Source organism: Engraulis encrasicolus, chromosome 11 (assembly GCF_034702125.1).
Source record: "Engraulis encrasicolus isolate BLACKSEA-1 chromosome 11, IST_EnEncr_1.0, whole genome shotgun sequence".
NCBI lineage: Eukaryota > Metazoa > Chordata > Actinopteri > Clupeiformes > Engraulidae > Engraulis > Engraulis encrasicolus.
Window position 1 is genome coordinate 29,478,471 of NC_085867.1, and position 16,268 is coordinate 29,494,738.

A 16,268-nucleotide genomic window follows, 5' to 3' on the forward strand; every position below is an offset into this window, starting at 1 on the left:
ATTCTTATCTAAATGTCTCATGTAATTGAGGCTATTGTTTGAAAGTCCAGCATGGTTTGTTCAGTCCTGGCCATTCTAGCCATTCTAATGGGGCATGGGTTTGTTTTACGTGTTATAAAATGCATCTTAACACACTCCAAACATCATCCCAAAAGTTCTTGCTGTGTTGTAAGGTGTCTGCTTCAGTTGCAAAACGTTTGGGCTGATATTTTGAGTATTTTAAGGTGCTTTTTCAAAAATGTATTCTGACCAGGGTGTCAGAAGAGGCTGAACAAAAAATAGCTTGGTGTGCTCACATATACAGTACTGTACATATACAACAATACAACTAAAGACACAAAACTAGGGGGATATGAAAGAGAAACGGGGGATACATAAATAAATACAGGGAATGACATACAAAAACATTGGAGACATTGAAAAGAGCAATGGAATATTGAAAGTGCATGGGTCGACAGAATTTTAGTGCAAAGTAAACAAAAAGTTACAGTGGGAAGACCAGGAGTAACTGTAAAGTGTTAGTGTATATTTAAAGGAACAGTCCACCCTTTTTTGATTTTCACATATTTGCTGTATTTCCCAGCATTATTGTTGAATATGCATACAGTTTTCGTCTATATGTTTCCATTGCCTAGTTTAACAATATAGCCAAATTAAGCGTAGCAATGCAAGTCTATGGGGGCAAACAAAACATCATCAAATGTACTTATAAAGTACTTTAAAATATATGTAAAATTCACCAGAGTGCAAAACGGGTATTTAATCCTGTCCTGTGATCACTTGTGGCTTGATGCTAATGCCCCCATTCACTTCCAGTGATTATGCTAAGCTATGCTAATAATTCTGGTCCAATATATCTAAGTACTGAAAAAACTGAGAAGAAAATGATACGCACATTCATGAATAATGCTTGGAAATACTGCAAATATGTGAAAATCAAAAAAGTTGTGGACTGTTCCTTTAAGTGGCGGATGGATTGTGTAGGCACTGTCCCTAAAGCATGTTGTATTGCATAAGATGCTGCTGGTTCTTTTCCCTGATGGTAGGTGGTGTGCTGGGTTGTTTTGTTTATACTGTACTGGTTGTAGCAACAATCAGACCACTCTCTCTTATCGACCTGGGCTGCATTTCCCAAAAACTCTTAAGTAGTACTTAAGCCTAAGTAGTATTTAAGTATGAGGGGCCGCCTAGGCAATACATCAGAAATAGGTCTCACATCATCACTTAAAGTTTATACATACACTATTTTACCTCGTACAGGCACTTGGTGAAACCATTTCATTTGCATGTGCGAGAAAAAAATGTTGTATGAAATGATTTTATGCATAAACTTTTAGTTATGTGGTATATTGCCAAGGCGGCCCCTCATACTTAAGTACTATTTAGGCTTAAGTACTACTTAAGGGTTTTGGGGAAACGCAACCCAGCTTGGCCAATAACTGAACTAACCTTTAAACCTGCCCCATCCAATTGATTGTCAGTCATGAGCAGCCATCGCTCAATGGTTAGAGCACTGGCCTTTAGATCAGAGGGTTGCTGATTCAAATCCCTCCCTTACCAGTACCTCCATCCATGGCTGAAGTGCCCTTGAGCAAGGCACCCAACCCCACATTTCTCCTAGCCATTTAACCAATATCCTGTACTTAAATAACACGAAGTTGCTTTGGATGAAGGTGTCAGCAAAGTGTTATGTAATGTTTCTCAAATCCTTGGAGAAATTGAAATATCAGAGATGGACATCTTGGCCAGACTAACTAGTCGTGGAATTTGTGCAGTATGGATGGGTCCAGTAGTGCAGTATGGGTAGTGTAGTATAGATGGGTCCAGTAGTGCAGTATGGGTAGTGTAGTATAGATGGGTCCAGTAGTGCAGTATGGGTAGTGTAGTATAAATGGGTCCAGTAATGCAGTATGGGTAGTGTAGTATGGTAAAGTAATGGTGGGTGGCGTCCGCGCCAATGTCTTATCCTGAGCATTTCGCTTGGTGCGTAATTCCAAGAGCAGTAATAATGAAAAGGAAGAAAGGAGTCGCACACTGGAGCTGAATGCAAAATCAAAAACTGTATTAAACAAAGCCGAAAAAAGTAAATAAAACCAACAGACAAGGGACAAACGTTTCGGGTCTACCTTGTCTGTCGGTTTTATTTACTTTTTTCGGCTTTGTTTAATACAGTTTTTGATTTTGCATTCAGCTCCAGTGTGCGACTCCTTTCTTCCTTTTCATTATAATGTAGTATGGATGCAGTAGTGCATTGTGGGTCGTGTAGTATGGATGGGTCCAGTAGTGCAGTATGGGTAGTATAGATGGGTCCAGTATAGTGTTGTCACGATACCAATATTTTGGTAACGGTACCGGTATCAACATGTATTTTGGTACTTTTCGGTTCTTAAAAAAAAAAATAGTGCGACATTTCTATGTCCTGTAATGCAGTATTTTTCCAGCTCCTGGTACAAATCACACCAATCTCAATATAACACTGTCATACTTTAATAGACTGCTGCACTGAAACAGCAGCATCTTTTTATAATGCCATCCAAATCATTTTGTTAAAATGACACAAAATACAAGAACATGAGTGGATATTTATTTGGATAACTCAAATCACATCATAGTAAGTTACTTTAAATTCAAATGTGATATGGACTGTTTGTGCAGTGAATTATTTCTCGCACATTTGCTTGTTTTCACTGCTTTTATGGTAGATTTTAACCAAAACCCCAACTCAATATTATAGCCACTACAACTGTTCCCCGGCACTTCAGGGGTTAATGTGAAACTCGGCTGATCCAATCAGAGGCGCCTCTTTCTCACACACGCACAAAGGCAGGGATGAAAAGCCACCTCTTCTCTCTGGACGTTTCTCAAAACCTAGTGTGCACACTTCCAAGTGTATCAAGCCTAATTAGTCACGCCCAGTGATTGGATACTCTTTATTAGTCACATCCAGTGATTGGATACTCTGTAGAGTTCACCAAAGAGTATACAATCACTGGGTGTGACTAATTAGGCTTGATACACTTGGAAGTGTGCGCACTAGGTTTTGAGAAATACCCTCTGTGTCTCCCTCAGTAAATGAGCTAGTTCTGTCGTAACCTAGCATGTTTAGCTAACTTGCTACAGCCAAAGAGGCCATTTTACTGGATGGATTCACAAAGTTATCAAAAATGATGTCAAAAATGTGAAATATGCATAAAGTAGGCTTACAGCATGATACTGTTCCAACTGTAAGTTAAAGTTACAAATGAAAGTGCTAAGCAATCGCTAACGCTAACTGCTTTTCAGCTTGGAGTGTTTGTTGTGTCACCCTGAGCTCAGCGTGAAGGTCTGGGTTCCCATGCATAAAACACATTTTGCAAACTAGTTCATACTGTGTTTGTTAGAAGGCATTGCTCATTTGTGGTCAAGCTAAAATATTTCCTTTGGATGCAGCAGTTCTCCCCTCCTGCTCCAATCACTGTGGTTACAAAGCAACGTCAAGTGGTGAGTTTGCCACATTGTTGCATACCGGTACTTTTCAAACGCAGTATAGTACCGTTTTAAATGCCTTAGTACCGTGGTACTTTTTTACACCGGTTTACCAGGCAACCCTAGTCCAGTAGTGCATTGTGGGTAGTGTAGTATGGATGGGTCCAGTAGTGCATTATGGGTAGTGTAGTATGGATGGGTCCAGTAGTGCAGTATGGGTAGTGTAGTATGGATGGGTTCAGTAGTGCATTGTGGGTAGTGTAGTATGAATGGGTCCGGTAGTGCATTATGGGTAGTGTAGTATGGATGGGTCCGGTAGTGCATTATGGGTAGTGTAGTATGGGTCCAGTAGTGCATTGTGGGTAGTGTAGTATGGATAGGTCCGGTAGTGCATTATGGGTGGGTCCATGGGCAGGGCTGGGCTAAGATAGCCCGGAGCCCCTAGGCTGTGGGGCCCTCCGAAGGGCACATTTCATAACAAATCACATAGACAGTCATAATTAGGAGCTAGAATGAAGGATAACATGTCTACCAACTGTGAAGAGGAGTATTAAATAGATTAAAAACTGCACTCAACAAGATGGAAGAATTTTTAGATGCGTCTCACGCATCTCTATAAGAGGCTTTGGCGTTCATCCGTCCGTCCGTGACGCGTTTCTGAATTGTGATTCCCTCTTTGTCCACAAGGTGGCAGAGTTCAGTTTTGGCCTGGAGCTCATGCGTGCAAGCCAAAACGTTTATCATAATGGTTAGCAAACCGGCTAGGCTACGCAGCTGATTGCATTCTGACACAAGTGCAGTGCAAGCGCACGCACTGCACTCGGGCACAGAAGCACAGAAGTCTGTATGCAGTCTCCCGAAAGTGTCAATATTCCCAGCGAGTCTGGAAACATTCTGCCACGATGTTTCAGTGAGTTGTCCGTGCGCGTTACACACTGAGACATAATGCTGCTCAAACTATAGACAAAAGCGCCATTTGAGAAGCACTCGCAATGAGAAACATCAGCTTGCTCACATGAACCTCGCATATTACCAACAACTTATTATGGTGGCCTATTTGAATAAATTGTCATGTTAAGGGACGGTCGTGCATTTTCCCCCAGAATTAAAAGGGGGTCATTTACAAACATATTGCAAGGGACAATCATTCATTTTCTCCTGGCGGGCGATGTGGACTGTTTTGCACTCAGTGAGAGCACTTGAAGACCATGCGTCTTCTGATTCTTGCTTTGCAATCGTTTGAATTTGGTGAACTCCGGCATTAAAGAACATCTTAGATGCATGCTTTACCTTAGATGACTGCGTTGTGCCTTGACATTAAAAAGCTGCCAATTGAACCATAAAGCGTGTGATTCACCCCAACGGTTTTATTGATTTATTAGGCTATTTGTCAATGTTTAGATTCATGCACGTGATGCTGAAATGGTGCGATAGCCTACTAATGATTGATATACTAACAATGTCTGGAAATTTGTAATTTACTTGATCTACAGTATTTCAAATCCATCTCATGGTAGCCTACTTTTTAAAATCCAGGCTTATACATGGTAGGCTTATTGATAAATTGCCTTGACCGGTTATGAGGAGGCCAGGGGGGAGTTTGGGCAAAAAAGGTTCAGAACGGGCATAGACGGACGCATCTGTTGTCCGCCTGTCGGACTTGTTCAACATTACATCTTCTCACAATTCTACAACTTTTCACTTTTGGCCAAGCAGGGGCCCCCTTGCAGGTGGGGGCCCCTGGGCTGCAGCCATATCAAGCCTGTGCGTTAATCCGGCCCTGTGCATGGGTGGGTTCTGTCCGATCCTCCAGCAGACCCACACATTACTTTGCCCAATTTATATTGGGTCCTGTGAGCCTGGCGAAGGAGAGGAGCATGTGGGTACAGCATAATGAGTAGCACAATTCATGTCTTGCAATACTGCGTGCTGTGTAATGTGTGCTTTGTTTGTTGCATGTTGTAATGGTGTGTTTTGTTTGGATGTGTCGTACAAAGAATACCTTGACACTCACAAGATACAACAATCTTGTATCTTGTGTTATTGATTATTATTTTTATATGAGTCACACAAGTCACGCATAAACACATTGCTCAAAATTCCAAAAAATGAATTCCGAGGGACTCCAAGGCATTCTACTCATTCTTCTGCCTTCGTTGCGTCCTCAGGGTTCCCAATGCCTTCGCCATGAGCCCCTCCACCTCAGCGGTGGCGGCAGGCCCCTCTGGCCTGTCCGGCGGGCCCCAGCCGGGTGCCTCCCCCCCAGCCCGCCCGCCCAGCAGCCCCCCTGCCCTGGAGCGCAGCACGCTGAAGATAGAGGAGGTGCAGCCCCCCGCCACCGGCACGCGCAAGGCCAAGGTGCTGTACGACTACGACGCTCACGACACCAGCGAGCTCTCCCTAATGGCGGATGAGGTAGGGCGCACTAGCAGATCACTGATCAACCATTAATTCATCCAACCAAACACAGCTACAGGTATTGCACACTGATAATGTATAGGGGTACGGTAGGAAAAAAACACTGAAAATTGTTTGTAAATAAAACGTGATGTGGAAGGACATGAGAATCGAGCGGAGACGAGACGCAATAATTGACGCTCTTACATCTCAGTGGGTACTCTGAGGGAAGTCAAACAGACTACGACTTGACTGTAAACCTATCCCAGTGTTACAGCGTAAACAAAGCCACCACTGTCACTCTTGCTCCTTGCTCGAGTTGCCCCTCGGCAACTCGGGTCCATTCCCACCACATTGAGCATGAGTCCATTATTATATTATTTTATATTATTTTATATTTTATTATATTTTATAATATATTATGTGGAATATGTGTGTTAGCATAGCATCCGAGGGAAGACTTGTTACTATAGTGCTCAAACCGCTTTTGCTAGTCTTTTTTTTTTACAAGTGAATCAAGTGATTCAGTGACTCATGAGTCGACTTCCCATCACTGAGGGATTAAAGCGATTCGGTGAAACTTCGGTGAAAGCAACCGAGTTAAGCACCCCTACTCCTGTGACCACCCTGTTACATAAGCTAGAGTAAATCCAATGGTGTGCTGGGAATGTGCTGCAATGCATGAGGCCGGGACACCACTTCAACATGTGCTACCTATTAGACTTAACAACTCACTGATGATTTCGTGGAAATACATTGTCAGTCTGCAAGGGCTGGAGAGGGACCCAGAGATCGCACAGGCATTTTTATCATAGACCTGCCCTTCACACAATCCCCTGCTTTTCTTCAATAGCCTATTATCAGTAGCTCAGTCCACTGGGCTGGCCCATATAAATCCGGGGCCAGTTTGCAAGGGGAAATAAAAACAAAACAAAAAAACCCATCCAAGGACTGCTGGCCCACTGTGAAAATGCCCTGTATGCTAGATTATCAGGTCAGCCCTGTTGCCCTGAGTTGATCAGGAAGCAAGCTGTGCACAATATGTGTGAGGTGCTTGACTGAGCCAAAAATGCCTGGCTGTTTTCAGGTCCCAGACCAGCCCTGAACCACATGTTGTCTGGAGCATAGCATATTGAAGCATATTGGCCTGGGCATGTTTGGGAAGAAGCGAGGATAATCGCATTAGTAAGATATATTTTGAGAAAGTTTCATCATACCGCGTTATAGCCAGGGCTTTGAACCGTTATTTTTTTCCAAACGTTCCGTTCCGAACAGAAACGGAATTATAACGTTTCTGGTTATGTGTTCCACCAATAAATTGACGTTCCCGAACCGGTTAGAACAAAAAAATATTGTTCCCGGAACGGTTAATTTCGTTCCTGTCAGCTGATTACACCCCATAGGTCTAACTGATGTTAATTAACCAAGAAAGACGGAAGTGCAAAGGAATCAGCCTACATTCCAAACTGAAATTCAAGCGGATGAAAAGAATAGTTTTGTCATTCAGGGACGACCTAAGGCTAAGCGGAGAATAAACCTCAATGATGAAAATGCGCGCTCCAGGCTGACTTGGGTCATGGAGAGTGCTATGATGAACATTGTGAGTTTGTGCATAATTGAAGCGGCCATGGATGCCTAATAACGGTGAACATTCTCGGTGCGCTTTACACACGCTTCTCTACAATGTCTTACAATGATGCAATGGAAACTCTGCCCTTTTGTATGACAGTGGTTTCTCTTATATAAGATGTGAGTGGAGACTTTGTAATCCACAGCTCTCTCTCCATTCAGTCAGAGAATGCCTGATGTCACACAGGACGTGAACCTCAGCCATCATGGTAACGTGTGCAGTAAAATAATTACTTTTTATTAAGTTTGAGGAACGGTATTAACCGGTTACCATTATTTTTAAATAAGTGTTCCTGTTCCAGAACATAAAAAATAATAACGTTTCCGGTTTCGTGTCTGTTCCCAGTAAAATACAAAAAGTTCCCGGTTTTCGTTTTCGTTCCTTGAACCGATTCAAAGCCCTGGTTATAGCTACGTTAGATGTGCTATATACGTGTGTAGTTGTTTGTTTTGCGGACATATTGCAAAACAGAACATTTTAAAGCTCTCACACAATTCCAAACACTACCCCCACACTTACACCTCGCAGGATGCGGAGGGTCTTTTAACACAAACCAAAGTGCCCAAAGCTCTTATTGTCCTCGACAAAGGTTTGTACTGTAGGATGAGATTTGTGAAGCCAACTTTGTCGTAAGGCAGCCGAGCCAGGAGTCCTTCTCGCTAGCCTATCTAACCTCCCATGTTAACACATTGAATGACAGTTATATACGTAAATACTTCTGCGATGTAAACACTATTGCTATTGCTATTGACGTCATGACTATGACTATGTTAACGAATGTGCCGTGTGTCCCCTGTCTCTCCCAGCTGATCACGGTGTACACGGTGCCTGGCATGGACCCTGATTGGCTGATGGGGGAGCGGGGCAACAAGAAGGGCAAGGTGCCCGTCACATACCTGGAGCTGCTCAGCTAGACCACCACCTGCCCCCTGCCCCCTGTCACCTGCCACCTGCCCCCTGCACCCTGCTCCTGGACAACCCAAACACACACACTAAGGACTCATATACGCGCACACACACACACACACACGCACATGCACACACACACACACACACACACACACACACACACACACACACACACACACACACCTGACGCAGTTGCACTTCATACAGTACAACTGGCTCATATACGCACCCACGCACGCACGCACGCGCGCACACACACACACACACACACACACACACACACACACACACACACACACACACACTTTCTACATAATACAAACACACCTCAATTTTTAAGATCTAAGTGCGGAGAAGAAGCACAGGGAAATATGGAGCAGACACAAGAACTACTTTGTCCCATAATGCATGTTAGCCTATCAAAATGTCTAGTCATTGTTGACTGTTTTTTTGTGTTTGTTTGTTTTTCACCTTTGTTCCTTGCATGTCCTCTAAGTCTGTATCATTACCATGGCTGCTGAACATGTGTGTGTGTGAGGGAGAGAGACAGAGAGAGACCGAGAGAGACAGAGAGAGACCGAGAGAGACAGAGAGAGAAAGAGTGTGCGTGTGCGTGTAAGTGTGCGTGTGTCTGTGTGTCTGTGTGTGTGCTGGCCTCCTGACTTAGCAAAATGAGTTAGAGACGTCAAAACTCTTGATTTTCTTTGTCGTTGGGGCACTTCCGCACTTACACGTACACTATTTTTAAAAGGGCATCACTATCGCTATCAGTCTGAGTTTTTATGTCTATGCACTGCATATACAGTATGTGGGTCAGTGACGTCAGGTGGTTCAACCATAGCTAACAGCATTGACCCACGTATTCAGAATCTTTCGTGGGTTTGGATTTTGTGTTCGTACATTTGTTTCTGCTTGGGTTGCTCCATTTTCTCCCCGGCTGCGCTCCGATCTCCCTCCATTTCGTTTGGTTTCTGCAGCAAACTGGATGGGTAGGCTGTCTTGCTCAAGCAGTTGGAATTTGGTGATGTGCGTTTGTGAGTGGTCTTCATTATTTTTTTTTTAATTACTGGAATGGAATGTAGTATCGTATTTCAGATTTCTCAACTTAAGTTTTTGTTCAGCTGCCGAGCTGCTCTGTTTGTGCTGGGCTGTCCGTTTGTCTCGTCTGTTACTTCTTGTTTGATGTGGACATGTGTTTGGTGCGAAGATGCATACATTTTAGAGCACACTTTGAGCATAATATCTTCTATGTTTTTTAAGGGTCCAGCAACTTGTGCTTTATCGTGACTTTTTTTTTTGTTCCCCATCACTGTGATACTTGGTCTCTCCGGTCTTCAAAATATGTCGGTGTACTTGATACCTCTTCTTGAATAAAGATGTGTATGGAATGAAATGACTTGAATATAAATAATAAAAATAGCTTTATTTGAATTATGTTGTCATATATTGTGTCCTACACAGAAGAGGAAAGATGCAACATTTTTTTATAGTATTACTAGACATTCATTTAGTGCTCTTTAAAGAAATAGATATTTCAATTTGGCATGGTTAAAAATGTTGAATCACTGGGCGTGCAGTACGCATGTGCACTTTGCCCGTTTGATGCATTGTGGTTCGAAAATTCTAAGCAGAATGCATCAAACTGGCAAAGTGCCCATGCACTCTGCCTAGCAAAAGCAGCACTGCTTCATTACGATCGTGCCCAATAACATGTCATGTCGACGGACCTGCCTGTGATAACCAGGTTTCTTTGGAGAAAAGCATCAGCTAAGTGTAATATAATTACCACATCCACATACGAGCCCAGTCTCGCGGAAAATCAACTGTATGCTTCGTGGTGTCGCTACGATATAGCCTCGTTTTTCGTGGTTGGGCAACGCACGCTGTTGTCTAGAGTGGGTGAGAGAGAGGGCGAGAGAGAGCAAGTGAGAGGGAGAGACCACCCGAGCAGCGTGCATTCCGGGAGGAGAGCGCTATCGTTGTGTCAGCTTCATGACATCTCTCCCTTCCTCCAACATTGTCCCTAAGCCTAACCTTAACCCTAAATCTCTTGTTTGATTACCGTCGTTTCCAGTTAGCCTTCACTCACGCTTGATTGTTGACATCCGTCCGCATTATTCTTCCCCCCAGAACAAAACTACCCCCAATTGTCAATTCCCCCTTTCGTCACCCAACCACGAGAAACGAGGCTATTCGTAATGGCACCACAAGGCTTAAAGTTGATTTTTTTTTTTCTGTTTTTCTCGTAAAGACTTCACAAATGGCCCGAGATACGGTTGCACATATTCAGAGTTGCTATCAATGAAAACATTGTGTAATTTCTTTTCCTGGGCTCACCTATGACAGTCCTGATTTGGACTTTGAAATCAAGCAAACCTGATGATGTTGCATTGCTGCATGCAAAACGTGTTGTTTGCTCTGAATGAAAAGTAAAACGTGTACACAAAAACTTTTTTTATTCTGTAGAAGTCCTTCCTGCTTTGGATTTGATTCACGCCGGTCCCATAGCATGTACGATACTGTAGCTTGCAAGTGCATCTTTTTTTTACATGTACCTAAAATTGTTTCTTTTAAGCCAAGGGGGAAGTTGAGCGCACCCGTCCATCACTACTACAAGTAGCACGTTCCACAGTCTCTGTAGACAGCCAGTGGTGTAAATAAAGACAAATAATAAATGTAATGAAATGTTTATTTTAAAAACTTGTATTTTCAAGATTTTAATTGACTAAATTTTAATCAAACCATGCCTACCAATGCAAAGGAGTGTGCTAAAGTTTGATCTCCTAAGGGGGGCGCTGTTCCTTCCTTCTTCCACTCTTTCTGTGGCCCTGAGAGCCTGAAAGGGAATTCCGCTAATTAGTCTTCTAAAGGGGCGTTCACCTAAGGTCACATGGACTTGAGTCATCTCTACTTTAGTGTCTGATTACTCATCTCTGGTTAGGAGTCCCAGTGATGTTTCCCTTCTGTTTGCACTATATGTTATGTTAGACTGCCTGTTGGTCCACATTAGATGAGTTTAAAAACCACAACCCTAAATAGACTTCTCACCCTCCATTACACAACCAAGGCAACCACAAAAAGTGATGGTCCATTCGGTTTACAGTCTGCGTCACAGGCCTTCCTTTTTATTTTATTTTTTCAATCTGAACTTTGCGCTCACTTACAGTACACAGCAAGCACATGCACGCACGCACGCACGCACGCACACACGCTTTACGGACAACTACCACAAATCAGATAATAAAAGTAATCAGCAGTCAGAGATGGCAACCATGCTAAGGCACTAAGCACTAAGGCACCCGGACTGTTATGTGGGAAGATTATTATGGGGGACCAGGTTCGAATACAGCCAGGGTCATTTCCCAACTTTACCCCGTTTCTGTCTCCTACTCATTTACTTGTCATTACATTACTGTCCTGCAAAATAAAGGCAGACAAGCAGAAAAAAAAACATGACCTTGGTTATTTCATGGTCTTTTTACAGGCACCAATAAAGAATTAGATCTGTGGGCAACAGAAATACACCAACACCAACCATCATGCCTGCATTAGGCCTACTTTCTGCACAGCACACACCCTGATTAACCTGCTTATCCACATTACAATGCATTCTTTATAGGGCTTTATGCACACAAAAACATTTTTTTTTTATCAAAAGCATGAAACAGAACTTCTTTTCCTATAAATTCATCTTCCCATTGTTGGATGGAACCAATTGGAGATGTGTACTCTGGTATAATTAGCAAGTATTAATGTTAATATAAATATGAATACAGCAATAACATAACATAAATACCGTACAGCATGCAGAGCATGAATGGCTTCTGTTCTGCCAGTAATTATTACTGACAAACAAAGGCAAAGGGCAGTAACTACTGGCCAGGCCACGCCCTACAGACGCAACTCCTTCAGCGTTGCTACTAGTCAGGGGTTCGTTTCTCGATTCTTGACGTTGCTAACCGTCTTAAGACCGTCTTAAGACCGTCTCACCATTCCCTTGGATTTAGTGGTGAGCGTTGCTGTCGAGAGACAGTTGAGTCGCTCTTACGAAGCACGTTGCTACCGTCGTTAGCAAAGACGCTTTCGAGATACGGACCCCAGGCCAGGAGCAATACAAATGTCGTTATTGGGAACTCCATCCACTTTGTCGGGAGCCAATCAACTTTGAGCAGAGACGCTCTACATGTACTTGGACTAAAACGTTTTGGTTTAAGTTTCGGCACAACCTTTTCTGACCTCAACCAGTAGCAAACCGAGGGAGGCTGGTCAACCATGCCGTTTGGGAAACGTTAATCGTTATGGTCTTGGTCAGACCAAGTCTCGAAAAGAGATTTGAAAGTTGATGATAATCAGGCAAAGTAACTATTTTGTCAAAATTGAGTTTAGACTGAAAACTGTCTTCATTATACCTCCTTTAGCTTGTAAGTGACAAAACCTTATAGTCCAAATGTGTCCCGTTTTAGAGACATTGCTGTCAAATTTGCAGCAACTACAATATCCGACATACGTAATACCAAAACTTTGAAGGTATTTTCCCAGTTTCAATGTTTTTGGAGGGCAGATTACTATCTAAACTGTTATTTTTATATCTGGGTCAAAAACGACCAAAGACAGTAAGTGTTAGATTTTTTCCAGGCCATTTTCAAATTTAGCAATTAAAAAAAAAAATATATAGCTGCAAGCAGCAATGCGGGGCCAAGCAGTAAACTTGCCCAAGTCGCCACTGCAACAAAATTAACTGCAGCGCTCCCTTTAGGCCAAATCTCACCAATGTTGGTGTGCAATCTTTGGAGGGGAAGGTGATAATGTGAACCAAGTTTAGTTTGAACAGAGACATTAGAATAGAGGAGAATCTTCAGTCTGATTGGTTGCGATTGTAGCCAGTTAGCTTTGCAGTTCCTGGGTGTCCACTAGGTGGCAAACGCTGGCAAGTGGAAACAGAGTGGAAAATGTATGGAATGAAAAAGGGAGCCCATAGGGCTAAATGTAAAATAAAGTGCTACTGCAATTTCCAGTCACAAATCTCATCAACAAAATAGTCTTGGTAAGAATTATGGGTGGTGTTATATATAGGTATGTATTGAACATTTTTTAGGTGTTTGGTTTTCCAGCAGGGCTGAAGATTTCGACTTGTACTCGCTAGCATTCCGCTAATGTTTATGGGTTTGGTCTCATACATTGAGCTCTGTGACCCAGTATATAATAATCTAGTGGCCAAAAAACGAAACGATACTTAAATGAGGTATTATTATCGTAGCTTCGAACTGAATATTAATATTTCAGGGCAAAGCATTATACAACGAGACAAACATTGTAATAATAGAAAACTCCATTGACACCAATTCATTTTTCACTTGGTTTTGGGTTAGAGTTAGACAGTTGTGGCTAGTGGCTAGTTCCGTGAGTGAACCCCCTCTGGTTTGAATCCAAGATATAAGCTGACTAGATATAAGCTGACTTCCTGTTATGCGACTTTCCAGACATGTTTGTGGCTGTCATAGCCAAACGGTACGAAATGTAAATTCCTTTAAGGAGTCTTTGCACAGTAGTCCAGAGATCATCTGTACCAGGTCTTGTGAAAATCTGACATTGCTAGGAAAACTAGTTTCATATAACTGCATTCAATCTGTAAATACTGCTTTAATTTTTACAACATGTATTTAATCTGTTTTATTACACATATAATATTGAATTTCTTCCTAAAGCAAGAAAATACAATTGTGCTGCCCTTGTTTTTTTGTGGTGGTGTTGTCTTTATTTGACAGGATAGTGTGACAGGTTGACAGGAAAAATGGGGAGAGAGACGGGGAGGGTCGGCAAAGGACCTGGGCTGGGAATAAAACCCGGGTCAGCCGCATGATAGACGAGTGCCCTACCGGTTGGCCACGGCAGGGCCTGTGCTGCCCGTGATTTATATTGAGTAACACATTTCCATTCCCTCTCAAAGTAGTCTATAAAATATCAGCGAGTAATTTCTATACTGGAGAGGCTTGCTTTTTGGACAGCAATTATAATCCTCTGTGATCATTCTATTTAGTAAAATATGTGTAATATTTATATGACATACAATATTATGGAAAAGAATCAGGAGCCTACTGAAAATAGATATGTCCTTGAAATCCTAAACATAAGAATCATATAGGCTGCAATGTAATGTTGGCCAGCCTTTTGAGAGACTGGTCTGAGGAATTGGTGTACATAGAAGTAACGAGTGTGTGTGTGTGGGTGTGGGTGTGTGTGTGTGTGTGAGAGAGAGAGAGACACTCTCTCTCTCTCTCCCTCCTTCCCTCCTCTATCCCTCTCCCTCTCCCCCCTCCCTCTCCCTCTCCCTCTGTCTGTGTGTGTGTGAGGGGGGGCAGAGGGGACAGAGAGATGAGGAAAAAATCCCTCCATTCTTTCCAAAATTTTGAATGCCTGCTGTGACCTGATAGTTTTTTCAATCGCTACGAAAATCCATACCTGGGTGCACCATAGTATGAAGATGACCTGTGTACCAATATTTTGAAAATTGGGAGTATGGTTCAAAAGCTACAGGCAGATATGTAGCAAAAACTTTTACCTGCTGGTGGCGCTAGAGGGTTTCAGCTGGGAGCCTGCATTTTTTTGTGGTATGGGATGGACTAGTATGTGTGCAAAAAATATTAGCATAATCCGACAAACGGTTGTTGAGATATGACCTCACATCCTGTTTGGCGACTTTTAGGACGATTTTGATTGGCTGTAACGGCCAAACGATAAGAGATATCCCTTATTCCTTGAGACCCCATATGTAGCTCAGGCCAGAGATGTTATATACCAATTCTCAGAAAGAAATGTCAAAAATTGTGGGAAAAATAGCATTTTTATTGAATTTCACAAAATTAAAATTTGCGGGAAAACTATACACGCAGGGTACAATATCATCACTAGTTCTCGGATTTGTCCTGGGCCAAGGATTCCAGGGATACCAAGTTTTTGAAAATTGGAACAGCGGTCCAAAAGTTACAAGCAGAAATGTACCTGCAACTTTGACCTGCTGGTGGCGCTAGAGCGTTGGGGCTGGGGACCTATAAATCGCTGCGGGTAATGTTGATGCTGCCTCAAATATGTGTGCCAATTTTCATAACTTTCCTATGTACGGTTCTATGGGCTGCCATAGACTTGCAGAGGGAGAAGAATTTTGACTGGAGTCAATGAGGGAACTAAAACACTAGGGGCCTTCGCCAGCTTCGCTGCTTGGCCCCTAAACATCTTTTTCACTTAATTTGTTCAACTAGATGGTCCTAACAATGTCTGGATGAAATACATTAACATTGCGTAGTTTTATAAATTAAAAAACTAAACGGATAACGGATTGGAGGTAAACTGAAACAACATTTTCAAGATCATTAATTGACTTCACCCTGATCATCATCAAAGCATCATCAAGCATAATTAGCACGCTGGTTTTCACATATTGTATCTGCGTCATTTGAGTAATTGTAGGTCTGGTTGAGGATGGTAGAGCCACACATACAGTAGTAATGCCACACATTTTCCTGGATTGCTCTGGTTTATGTTATGGTTTGTCCCGGAAAATGGAGTAACTGTCCCATTTTTTTTTAAAACACACTTCCTCATATTACCCCATTGAAATAAACAAATATTTTGCACTCATGTGTCGGGGGGGGGGGGGTTGGGTCCATTGATGGAATTATAGTTAGTTATGTAGTTAGGCATGCTAGGAAAATAATTGAGGATCCATCACATGTTCTGTATCCAGAATATGAGAGGCTACCCTCTGGCAGGCGATTCAGAGCAGAGCCATACAGAGGGAAGAGTTACGCGATTGGAGGACCAGGAATTAAATTGCAGCCCCGCCTTTCAACGAGATAAGGTTGTGCCTAAA

General features: G+C 42.5%; 1 protein-coding gene across 3 annotated transcripts in view; it reads left to right on the forward strand.

The window, feature by feature from the left end:
- Nucleotides 1-9,832, forward strand: part of sh3glb2b (SH3-domain GRB2-like endophilin B2b) — a 52,926-nt gene extending 43,094 nt beyond the window's left edge. For all 3 annotated transcript variants that reach the window (XM_063210384.1, XM_063210386.1, XM_063210385.1), the window contains 2 exons: nucleotides 5,634-5,880; nucleotides 8,299-9,832. In XM_063210384.1, the coding sequence (XP_063066454.1) occupies nucleotides 5,634-5,880; nucleotides 8,299-8,406 (355 nt within the window). In that variant the 3' untranslated portion in view covers nucleotides 8,407-9,832. The remainder of the gene's footprint in view (nucleotides 1-5,633; nucleotides 5,881-8,298) is intronic.
- The last annotated feature ends 6,436 nt before the right edge of the window (nucleotides 9,833-16,268 follow it).